Source organism: Anomaloglossus baeobatrachus, chromosome 9 (genome assembly GCF_048569485.1).
Source record: "Anomaloglossus baeobatrachus isolate aAnoBae1 chromosome 9, aAnoBae1.hap1, whole genome shotgun sequence".
In the NCBI taxonomy this organism is placed as follows: domain Eukaryota; kingdom Metazoa; phylum Chordata; class Amphibia; order Anura; family Aromobatidae; genus Anomaloglossus; species Anomaloglossus baeobatrachus.
Window position 1 is genome coordinate 173,600,975 of NC_134361.1, and position 12,340 is coordinate 173,613,314.

Here is a 12,340-nt window from a genome sequence, read left to right on the forward strand (position 1 = left end):
TCTTCTGCGGATGTAGACTGCACAAATTATTTTGTCATTTCATGTAATCCCAGACAGACTTGACAATGTTGCAAAAAATAAAATAGTGTCTGCGCAACTTTAGTGCTAACCATATACAGGTGCATGAATCCACTGTGTCCAATATCCAGACACATACAAACACGGTGCGGTAGTGCACTGCGATTAATGAACACACAAACTCCAATATTGCTGTAAATATGTATATATCCATAACTTTGGGGATCCGGTGATGTCACGTCAACTTCCCGCTCACCTGACATCACCGCGGCCGACACCAGTCTTCCTGAGTGACTGACTGTGGGTGGAGTTTCACCGCTCATCACAGCCCAGCACCTCCCTGCTCCTTCCTCCCTCACTGCAAAGTGCACAAGCAGGAGACACGCTGGGCTGTGACGAGCGGTGAAACTCCACCCACAGTCAGTCACTCAGGAAGACTGGCGCCGGCCGCGGTGATGTCAGGTGAGCGGGAAGTTGACGTGACATCACCGGATCCCCGAGGTCACGGAGCCCGGGGGTCAAGCGATGGAGAAGAGCGGTCCGCAATACGACCGCTAACAGGCACTATTGGCAAAACAATAGTGTTGAGAGAAACCTTCTTTCTCAATATAATATTGAGGTGGCCAATAATGAATATGGGTGAACCACTCTTTAATGACATAGGGTACATTTCCTGTTGCAGAATAAATTTAAGGCCGATGGGATCCCTCTCTGATGGTATACATGATGGATAACTATCTGCCTGGATTTCTCAGGATTGAGGACACTAATAATCCTGACCAAATCCACAACTGTATTGGCTGAAACGCAGCCCCAAATTCACAAAGACCCTCCACCGGGGCTCACTGCGGCCTACAGACACTCATTGTGCTTCTCTCCAGCCTTTCAGCCAACAATCTGCCTGGGCTCACCAGTCCAGAAATTCCACTGCCATTACTAGATGTTCGTACCTGGCCTTGTTTCCATGTTGAACGTATAAGCTTTGTTGCCACAAAATTTCCATAAAAGCTGACCATGTCTCCAAAAAAGAGATAGGTGTAGGTGGGTCCCATGGGTTGGTACTAGTTCTGAGCTGATGGCACTGCTGGACATCAAATTCCAATGTGAAGTATGATGTGTCTCATCTGCTGCACTAAGGCTCCTTGGCCGACCACTGCGTCTATGATCCTGTGAGCGCCACGCCGCAACTGATGTGAGACGCACGATAAGCGGTGGCATCACTCAGGTTACTCACGGCCACAGCTGGAGTCCTCCACCTGTGACAACAAATCATCCAAGTGACTGAAGTGAACCGCGCGATCAGCGGGACGTAACTTGGTGATTTGCTGTCACAGGTGGAGGCCGTGGCTAACCTGAGTGACATCACCGCTGACTGAGTGTGCGGCTCAGTTCAGTTGAGACCTGAACTTCACAGAGGGCAGCCTTGTTATATGGCGCTTGCTGTGAGCTTCAGATATGTAGCAGTGCTGGAAGCATCGTGGGACCTCGTGTGGATTACGTTGGACCTGGAGGGTTGTGTTGGGGTTAATAAAAAGTGGTGAAAGAGGGGGCTTTTTTTTATCTTTTATTCCAAATAAGGGATTTTATCAGTGTTTGTGTTTATTTCATTTTACTTACAGACTTACAGATTAGTGATGAGGGGGTGTCTCAGGTAGTCGCCTGCCATTACTAATCTAGGACTTAGTAGCAGCTATGGGCTGCCATTAACTCCTTATTGCCACCACTTGAGGGAAATCGGGATGAGGCGGGTAAAGTCCCGGGACTGTCGCATCTATTGGATGCGGCAATTCCAGGTGGCTGCTGATATTTTTAGGCTAGGGGGCTCCCAATGACGCTCCCCAGCCTGGGAATACCAGCCCCCAGCAGTGAGGCTTTATCTTGGCTGGGTATCAAAATGGGGGGGGGGGAAACATTTATTTTTATGTATTTATTGTACTGCACGATATAGACCCGCCCACCGGCAGCTGTGATTAATTGCAGTCAGACAGCTGACCCTCAGCATGGGGGCACGTCTGACTGCAATCAATCACAGCCACCGGTGGGCAGAGGAAGCAGTGCATATTCAATTAAGGTAATGAGCGGCTCGGGAAGTGAATTACTGGCCGCGGGAGCAGTGTGACAGCCGCGCCGGTGATTCGGTAAGTATAAGCGCTTGCTCCTACCCCGTTGCGCCAGATTCTGGTCCCCATTGACGCTATTGGAACCGGCATATCCAAAAAATAAAAGTCCACAGCACCTTGGTTAAAAAACGTATGTGCCTGTGCAATAGCCCCCATCTGCACCTCAGGAGCGCACGTCCACGATCAAGGGATCACTTGAAATAACATACCAATAATTAAGGATGACAGCGTTCCTCCGGGTGAGAAAACATGCAATTCTTTATTCTATCAGTTGTGTAACAGCAACGTTTCGACCTGGTGGTCTTTGTCAAAGACCAAAGACCACCAGGTTGAAATGTTACTGTTACACAACTGATGGAATAAAGAATTGCATGTTTTTGCACCCAGAGGAACGCTGTCATCCTTACTATTGCTATTGGAACCTGCATCTGGCCAGATACCAAGGATCAATCCCCGCAGACCCAGAGTCAGCAAAGGATTGATCTGCCAGTCCTCCGAAAAGCAGGGAAAAGATGCAAAAATAATGGACATGCTGCAGCTTCAAAAACGCAGCAAAAGAAAAAAAAAGATGCCCAGTGTGGACAGCAAAACAGAAATCTCAGACTTTGCTGGACAAGGAAATGCACGTATTTAGGCGCATCTTTGTGACCTCAAAAACGCAGCAAAAGATGCAGCATGTGAATATAGCCTGAAACTTTTGCACAATTCAGTGTATATATATATATATATATATACACATATATATACATACACACACACACATATATATACATATATACACACACACACACATATATACATATATATACACACACACACACACACATATATATACACACACACACACACACACACATATATATACACACACACACACACACACACACACACATATATACATATATATACACACACACACACACACATATATACATATATATACACACACACACACACACATATATACACATATACACACACACACACACACACATATATACATATATATATATACACACACAGACGGACTTCCTTTAATGACTTCTAGCATGAGATCCAGAGACAGAAGAAATGGAGACTTCTAGGCAGATGAGTCCAGTCGGAGGTGATCGCACTGCAGGACACACCGCTGGGGGCCATTACTATGGAGGTCCCCACTGTCCGTCCCTGATCACTGCTCCTTCTGGCGTCACTGATAGATCGGGATTATTGCTTCCTCCAAAATGTGATCGATAACCCACAAAGCACCCGCTCTCACCCGGCGCGGCACCTTGGTGTGCACAGTGTCACAGAGCTGCGTGTACTCCGGGCTGTAGATGTAGACAGGACGGGAGGCCTCCTCCATGGCGTCCACAGGGCGCGCAGCACTAGAGACGTGCGCTCAGCCAACGCTTCCCCGCACAACAGTGCAGCAGACGAAAGGTTCCGCCTCCTGCTCCTAATATTCCACAGTGGATAACACATGGCCGGCTGCAGGGCTGTCCCCCACAATGCTGCCGCTGCGCCCTCCCCACAGAGCTGCCGCTGCGCCCTCCCCACAGAGCTGCCGCTGCGCCCTCCCCACAGAGCTGCCGCTGCGCCCTATCCACAGAGCTGCCGCTGCGCCCTATCCACAGAGCTGCCGCTGCGCCCTATCCACAGAGCTGCCGCTGCGCCCTATCCACAGAGCTGCCGCTGCGCCCTATCCACAAGGCTGCCGCTGCGCCCTATCCACAGAGCTGCCGCTGCGCCCTCCCCACAGAGCTGCCGCTGCGCCCTCCCCACAGAGCTGCCGCTGCGCCCTATCCACAGAGCTGCCGCTGCGCCCTATCCACAGAGCTGCCGCTGCGCCCTATCCACAGAGCTGCCGCTGCGCCCTATCCACAGAGCTGCCGCTGCGCCCTATCCACAAGGCTGCCGCTGCGCCCTATCCACAGAGCTGCCGCTGCACCCTCCCCACAGAGCTTCCGCTGCGCCCTCCCCACAGAGCTTCCGCTGCACCCTCCCCACAGAGCTGCCGCTGCGCCCTCCCCACAGAGCTTCCGCTGCACCCTATCCACAGAGCTGCCGCTGCGCCCTATCCACAGAGCTGCCGCTGCGCCCTATCCACAGAGCTGCCGCTGCGCCCTATCCACAGAGCTGCCGCTGCGCCCTGTCCACAGAGCTGCCGCTGCGCCCTGTCCACAGAGCTGCCGCTGCGCCCTGTCCACAGAGCTGCCGCTGCGCCCTGTCCACAGAGCTGCCGCTGCGCCCTGTCCACAGAGCTGCCGCTGCGCCCTGTCCACAGAGCTGCCGCTGCGCCCTGTCCACAGAGCTGCCGCTGCGCCCTATCCACAGAGCTACCACTGCGCCCTATCCACAGAGCTGTCACCGAGTCCTCCCCACAGGGCTGCCACTACACCCACCTCCACAGGTTTGCCACTGCGCCCTCCCCACAAGGTTGCCACTGCCCGCCCATCCCATCAGGGCTGACACAGCACCCCTCCCCCGCACACACACAGGGCTGCCACTGCACCCACCCCCACACACAGGGCTGCCACTGCACCCCCCCTCCACAGGGCTGCCACTGCACCCCTCCATCCACAGGGCTGCCACTGCATTCCCCCCCCTCCACAGGGCTGCCACCGCATCCCCCCCCTCCACAGGGCTGCCACTGCACCCCCCCTCCACAGGGCTGCCACTGCACCCCCCCATCCACAGGGCTGCCACTGCATTCCCCCCCCCTCCACAGGGCTGCCACTGCACCCCCCCTCCACAGGGCTGCCACTGCACCCCCCCCCCCCCTCCACAGGGCTGCAACTGCACCCCACTTCCACAGGGCTGCCACTGCCCCCCCATCCCCACGGGGCTGTCACTGCCCCCCCATCACCACGGGGCTGCCACTGCGCCCCGCTAGGGCTACCACTGCGCCCCTTCTCTCCACCCCCACATACACCCAGTGTTGCCTCTGCCCCACCCGCTCCCCCCTGATCAACTGAGGACGTTTTGTAACCAAATATAATCTATTAAGGACTTCAACTTTATCTGATCAACCGAGGACATCTAGGTGGCCAAATATTATAATTAGTATCGGTTTTAAATTTATCTGACGAACTGAGGATATCAATGGCCAAATATCATTACAATTATTGACTTTAAATTTATTAGGCCAACCCAAGTGACATCTAGTGGCCAAAGGTTGCCATTACTATTAAGGACGTTAATTTTATCTGGACATCCAAAGATATCTAGTGGTCACATATTATCATTACTATTATTGTCCTGATCAATGAGGACATTAGTGGCCAAAGATTGTCATTAATATTATGGACAATTAACTTTATATGGCCAACGTAGGAAACTTGTGGCCAAATGTTGTCATTATTATCGACTTTAAATTTGTCTGATCATCTGAGGACATCTAGTGACCAAACGTTTTCATTACTATTATGGACATTACCTAAATCTGGCCAATGAGGACATGTAGTGGCCAAATGTTGTCATTACTACTATGAATTTAAAATGTGTCTGATCAACCGAGGACATCTAGGGGCCAAAGACTATCATTACTATTATCGAGTTTAAAAGGAACCTGTCACCAGGGGTCTATAAGCTGCGGCCACCACCAGTGGGCTCTTATATACAGAATTCTAACATGCTGTATATAAGAGCCCAGGCCGCTGTGTAGAACATAAAAAACACTTTATAATACTGACCTAGACGGTCGCTACGGTGGAGTTGGGTCATATGGGCGTCTTCATTCTCTGGTGCCGGAACCTCCTCTTTCGGCCATCTTTGTCATCCTTATTCTGAAGCCAGGGTGCATGACATGTCCTACGTTATCCACACTCGCTGCCATTGAGGTCCTGCGCAGGCGCACTTTGATCAGCCCTGAGCAGGGCAGATCAAAGTATTGTAGTGCGCATGCAAGGGACCGGCGAGTGTGTATGATGTAGGACGTGTCATGCACACAGGCTTCAGAAGGAGGACGCAGATGGCCGAAAAGAGGAGGCGCCAGCACCGGAGACGCCCATATGGCCTAACTCCACCGCAGCGACTAAGTATTTTAAAGTGATTTTTACGTTCTACACAGCGGCCTGGGCTCCTATATACAGCATGTTAGAATACTGTATATAAGAGCCTACTGGTGGTGGCCGCAGCTTATAGGCCCAAATCTGGTGACTGGTTCCCTTTAACGTTATCTAATCAACCGAGGACATCTAGTGGCCAAATGTTATCATCAACTTTAAATTTATCTCATCAACCAAGAACATCTAGCAGCCGAAAATTATTAATATTATAAAATTTAAATTTGGTCAACCAAGGACAGCTAGTGGTCAAATGTTGTGCAGTGCTGGCGCACCTGCCCCGCCCACTTCCCTCCCTGCAGGGAGACCAACTCCTTCACCATCATGGTCGGTCCATGCCTCTGGGAGTGCTAATAGGTTGTGTGCGTGTACGACTGCCCTTCTCTAAAAGGACCAGTGTGTTAATTCCTGGAAGTGCCTCTCAGCCTTTTGTTGAGAGGCACTGGAAACTACACGTACTCTCCCACTAGGGGAGATGCCTGATCAACATGATTGGTTAGTGATTTGTGCCTTAGCCAGCTAGTTGTCAGGTGCCCCTGTCCACTGTGCATTCCTGTTTCAGTGTTTAGTGTTCCTCTCTTGTTTCCCGGTCCTGTCGGTACCCCAGTCCCTCTCTATCCTGGCTGTGTTTTCAGCCTCAGCTGTCTCGGTGGTCCCTGCTGCTCTAGTGTCTCTGTCTGTCCATCCTGACCATGTGCTCTGTCTCGGCTATACTGGTGGGTCCTGCTGCACAAGTGACTGCCTGCTTGTTCTGGCCATGCCACCTGCTTCAGCAACCCTGGCTGCACCAGCGGTCTGTCCTAGAGACTGTCTGTCCGCACGTGTCTGTCTTTGCTCTGAGGGTCAGCTGCCACAGTCCAGGTCACTGCCCTGGTAGTAGTACCTGGTGTCTGCCTTGCAGCAGGAGCTTAGTCAAGCCCCTCACACTAAAAATTAAGCACGGGTCCCCTTTGTGGTCCCGTGAGTCTACTCCTGCTCGCCACCTTACCAACTCCTGCAGTAAGTGTTACAGTTTGATCGGGCCATGGACTCCGCTGACTCCAGCTCTCCGCCTTTGCCAGAACTATGCCATGAGATGTCACAGATGCAGGAACAGCAAAATCAAATTTTGTCCCATATACGGTCAGTGAATGTCCGCTTGAATGCTCCAGTTCCGCCTTTATCCGGATCGCATCTGTCTGACCCACTTTGACTTTACGGCGACCCCAAGCAATGTCGAGGTTTCATCAACCAGTGCACCCTGGACTTTGAACTGCTGCCCCACCAGTTTTCTTCAGACTGGTCCAAAGTGGAGTTCTTGATTGCACTTCGGTGGGGAAGCTCTGGCTTGGGTCAATCCCGTGAGAGAAAAATGACCCAATTATCACTGACATGCTAAAATTTCTGCAGGCCTTCCGGAAGGTTTTTCATGAGCCGAGTCATGTCGTTCCGTGTCTGCTGCGTCCTGTCTTCTGCAGTTGCGCCAATATGCAGTTCATTTCTGCTCTCTTTCTGAACTTGGATGGCATAATCAGGCACTGGTGTCCACCTTTTAGAACGGTTTATCTGGGAGAATCAAGTACGAACTGGCTCTTGGTGATATTCCAGTTACTCTGGCTGATCTTATCTCCTTAACCACATGGGTCTATCACAGGTTTCAGGAACAATCCCAAGGAAATTCCCTATGAAAGGAAACCTATGTGACAGGCTCCAGTCTGCCAGAGACTGATGGTTCCTGAAACCATGCAGGTGGATGATATCAAGTTGTGTGATCAATGTTGAGAACATCGCTGAGCCTTGTGGTTGTGCTTCTACTGTGGAGGAGCAGAGCAGAACTATCCAAGACCTGTCCTTTGAGACTGGAACTCTCTGACCTTTGCTCAGTAGGAGGAGTATCCCTCAACAAAAGTAGTTATTTTTCTTCGTTGGTTTTGTCTGTGTCTGTATCGTATGGAGGAGTTCAGTTCTCTGAGCCGGCTCATCTGGACTCCTGTTCTGTTGGAAGTTTTGTTCAGCGAGCTGTGGTGGATCATTACCAGATCCCCATCCGATGCCTTCTGAAGCCTTTGTTGGTGTCGTCTGTGAACTTTCCCGTGAGAACACCTAGGTTTTGTTTTTGAGATTGTGGAACTACGAGTGGGAGATATGCATTCAGAAAAGATCTTCCCTGTTCTTCCAAATTTGTCTTGTCTGTTTCGTCTAGGTTTGCCTTTGTGCTGTGCTCACGAGACTGTTGTCAACGGGAAATCCAGTGAGGTGCTTCATTAGGGGCAGAGATGCCAAGTCTTTGGTTAATGACCAATCATCCCAGTCATCCGAGGTACCATCTCGCTATCCGGTCCTGCCAGCTACCATTGACTTTGTCGAAGGGAAAGCGGAATCTCAAGTTGTCCCTGAATCCTCTGTGATATCTATTCCAGTTACTGTATCAGTGTCCCAAAGAAAGTCTTCTAAACAAAGGGGATCCAGCATACCCCTACTTCTAAGGCTATGTTCACACTAGAAAAATGATTTTTCTTAAGAAATTTCTTAAGAGTGCACCTGTGTTAAAAAACGCACCAAAAACGCACCTGCGTTTTTGCCGCGTTTTCGGTGCGTTTTTGGTGCGTTTTCGGTGCGTTTTTGGTGCGTTTTTACAGCTGGTTGCTCCCTGCGTTATTGTGCCAATTATATATGGCAAAAAACGCAGTTAGCTGCAGAAAAGAAGTGACATGCTCATTCTTTTTCTTAAGAAAATCTACTGAAAGAATTTTCTTAAGAAAAAAACGCAGTGTGCGCACAGCTAATTTTTTTTGCCATAGGTTTTGCTGGGGAATGTCTGCAGAAAGGTTACAAGAATTTCTCAAGAAATTTCTGCAGCAAAAACGGACCAAAAACGGACCAAAAACGCAGGTGAAAAACGCAGTGTGTGAACATAGCCTAACTCTCTCTTCTTCTATCAACTCTGAGGACATCATTCTGAAGAAGAGATGGACTGCTGGAATGCTGAAGAGGGAATGTAAGGGGGATAGTACTAAAGTGCCGGCGCACCTGCACCGCTTGCTCCCATCCCTGCAGGGACACCAACTCACCTCTGCGGCCAGTCAGAGCTACGCTGCCTGGCATCCCCGAAGTCCTCCACGTGGGCATCCTCTGCTTCCTCCTTCCATGCCCTCTGCACTCGCAAAGGTCCTCCGGAACTGCGTGAGCACTGCTGCCCTTTTCTTAAAGAGCCACCACATCTTTTCCTGGAAGTGCCTCTCAACATACAGCTGAGAGGCACTGGGTACTTAAAGCACTCTCCCACTTGTCCATTAGCGGTTTGTGCCCTAGCCAGCTAGTTGTGAGGTCCCAGTCTACTGTGCATCCCCGTGTCAGTGTATAGCATTCCTCTCTGTTTCCTGGTCCCGTTGGTACCCCCGTTGCCCATCCATCCTGGCCGTGCTTTCAGCCTCAGCTGTCCCAGTGGTCCTGCTGCATGACTGTTTATTTTGGCCTTGCGAACTGCCTCGGCTGTCCTGGTTGTTCCTGCTGTACTAGTGACTGCGTGCCCATCCTGGCCATGCCACCTGCCTCAGATGCCCAGACTGCACCTGTCTGTCCTAGAAACTGTCCGCACCTGTGTCCGTCCTTGCCCTGGGGGTCAGTTGCCACAGTCCCAGTCACTGCCCTGGGACTAGTACCTGGTGTCTGTCATGGTAGACCCTTATTCAAGCCCCTCCCACTAAAGGATATGCCCGCATCCCCCTGTGGTCCAATGGGTCCATTCCTGCTCACCGCCTTACCATCTCCTGCAGCCAGCAATACATGTTGTCATTAGTATTACGGACAATAACTATCTGACCAACCGACGACATGTCATGGCCAAAGATTGCCACTACTATGGACTTTAAATTTATTTTAACCACTTCCGGAAAGCGCAAAATCGGCTGGTCGTGGTTTTTTTTCGCCATTATCTTTCCAAGAGACTTAACTTTTTTATTGTTCAGTCAATATGGTCATGTGAGGGCTCAATTTTTGCGGAACGAGTTGTACTTTTAAATGAAACTACAAGTTTTACCATAAAGTGTACTGGAAAAACGCAAACAAATTCCAAATGCGGAACAATTGCAAAAAAAAGTGCGACTGCACTATTGTTTTTGAGATATTTTACTCACAGTGTTCACTATATGGTAAAACTGCTGTGATGTCTGAGGTTGGTGCGGGTTCATAGACACCAAACATGTTTAGGTTTACTTTTATCTAAGGGGTTAAAAAAAATCATTTGTCTGGAAAAAGTGGCGTACGTTTTGTGCCATTTTCCACAATCTGTAGCGTTCTCATTTTTTGGGATCTATGGCTCAGTGACTGCTTATTTCTTTTGTCTTGAGCTGACGGTTTTAATGATACAATTTTTGCGCAGATGAGCCGTTTTAATCGCCTGTTATTGTAACGTAATTTTGGTTTTTGGAATTGTTTTGCTGCTACGCAGTTTACCGATCAGATTAATTGATTTTATATTTTGATAGATCGGGCATTTCTGAATGCGGTGATACCAAATATGTATGTTTTTTAATCCTTTCATTTTCAATTGGGCGAATGGGGGGGTGATTTGAACTTTTAGGTTTTATTTCTTTGTAATTTTTCAAAACTTTTTTTTCATTTTACTAGACCCCCTAGTCAGCTGTCTGATCGCTCATATTTCTCTCGATCAGATTGGGAGAAATGCTCATCTCTTATAACAGCCAGTACTCGGCTGGTTCTTATAGGACCTTAGTCATGTGAGCACAGGAGTTATCACATGACCCTGTGCTAATATGACAAACACCGGATCCACGTGATCACGTTACGTGACTTCCAGTATCGGGCGGTGAGTAAAGTTCCAGTGCGATTGCGATCAAAATGGCGCTCACTTCTTGACAGCGCCATTTAAGGTGTTAAAAGGCACGGACGGATAGAGATTCCGCTCGTGTCTAGCAGGCACACGTCAGCTGTAGAAATTAGCTGAGATGTGCGCTGATCACTGCAAGCTGCTTGCAGGAGACCGCGGGCATTAACACTGACCGCTAGGACGTAATATTACTGCCCGTGGTCGTTAAGGGGTTAACATCTGCACTATTGCTTTATGGTTCATCGGGAGTTACTCAGTCCACTGAATTTGAAAAGCTTTGTAGGAGAGGCCTGTCAAGAAACGGTTTAATATCGGATATCTATAGGTTAATTAATTCCACTCAAGCCGATCCTCTTAAAAAAAACTGTGTGTGGCTAGGTGGGAGTCTTTCCTGGGGAAGGAGCTTCCCCCCCCCAGAGATGGCAATACATTTGGGTTAAAGCAGCTAAAACCTCCATATGTCCCTCATATAATCAATAGAAGATCATGATGTTTTGGTATCTCATTAAATCCTCAACTCCCGAGTGTATGCTGGTGTTGTGGTTTGGCGGTTGGGTCACAATTTCACATATTTTGGACCTGCCCGAGGCGGTCTGAGTTTTGGACTTCAGTGAAGAGGCTGATAGAAGAGGTTCTTTTTGTGGAGGTGGGGCTGGATCCGGCAATCTACCTTCTTAATGTCACCCCTAGAGGGTTGGGGAAGAATTCAGCTAAACTATTACTACATCTTCTAACAGCAACCAGATGCATGATTGCTCTCCATTGGAAAAATGTCCAATCCCCCGCCCTATCGGGACATACTAACCAGAATTTCTGACATTTGCAGAATGGAATATTTGTCGGCACTGCTAAATGCTACAGATGATTGTTTTGAATGTATCTGGGCTCCCTGGGATTATTTTTGGGCCTTTGTCCTCTCCTATTTTCTTTATCCCTAGTGTGTCAGTCCTCTGTCTTTCTTAAACTATTAAGACAAAACAATCACTGATCTCAGGGAGACCAGCCAGAGAAAACACTGCCGGCAGCCAAGAGCGCTCAACACAGTGAAATCCTAGGTGCATTGCCCCCTTCGAAATATGCAGATCAAAAAGGTCCATGGAGCCTCTGTTAGGAGTCTCAACAAAGAAACTAGCCAGATATCCCTCCGGGAAGGACCTAGCCAAGGAGTGGCTCTTTTTAGGAGACCAACAAAACCACCATATTAAGTGGCGCTTTTAGTCAATATCCAGCTCTTTGACAAGTTTAAAGATATGACAAGGGAAGTACCAAGGCCAGGTATCCATCCACAGACAGCTGTTTCGGGGTATTGCCCCTCATCAGTGTGGAGT

The 12,340-nt window shown here is 49.4% G+C and overlaps 1 protein-coding gene across 2 annotated transcripts in view; it reads right to left on the reverse strand.

Annotated features, from left to right (window-relative positions):
• HDAC8 (histone deacetylase 8) overlaps positions 1–3,617 on the reverse strand; it is a 90,975-nt gene extending 87,358 nt beyond the window's left edge. Inside the window, exon 1 of one of the 2 annotated variants that reach the window (XM_075324053.1) lies at positions 3,397–3,617. In XM_075324053.1, coding sequence (XP_075180168.1) covers positions 3,397–3,602 — 206 coding nt within the window. In that variant the 5' untranslated portion in view covers positions 3,603–3,617. The remainder of the gene's footprint in view (positions 1–3,396) is intronic. The other variant, XM_075324054.1, reaches the window with a different exon arrangement.
• Between the last annotated feature and the right edge of the window lie 8,723 nt (positions 3,618–12,340).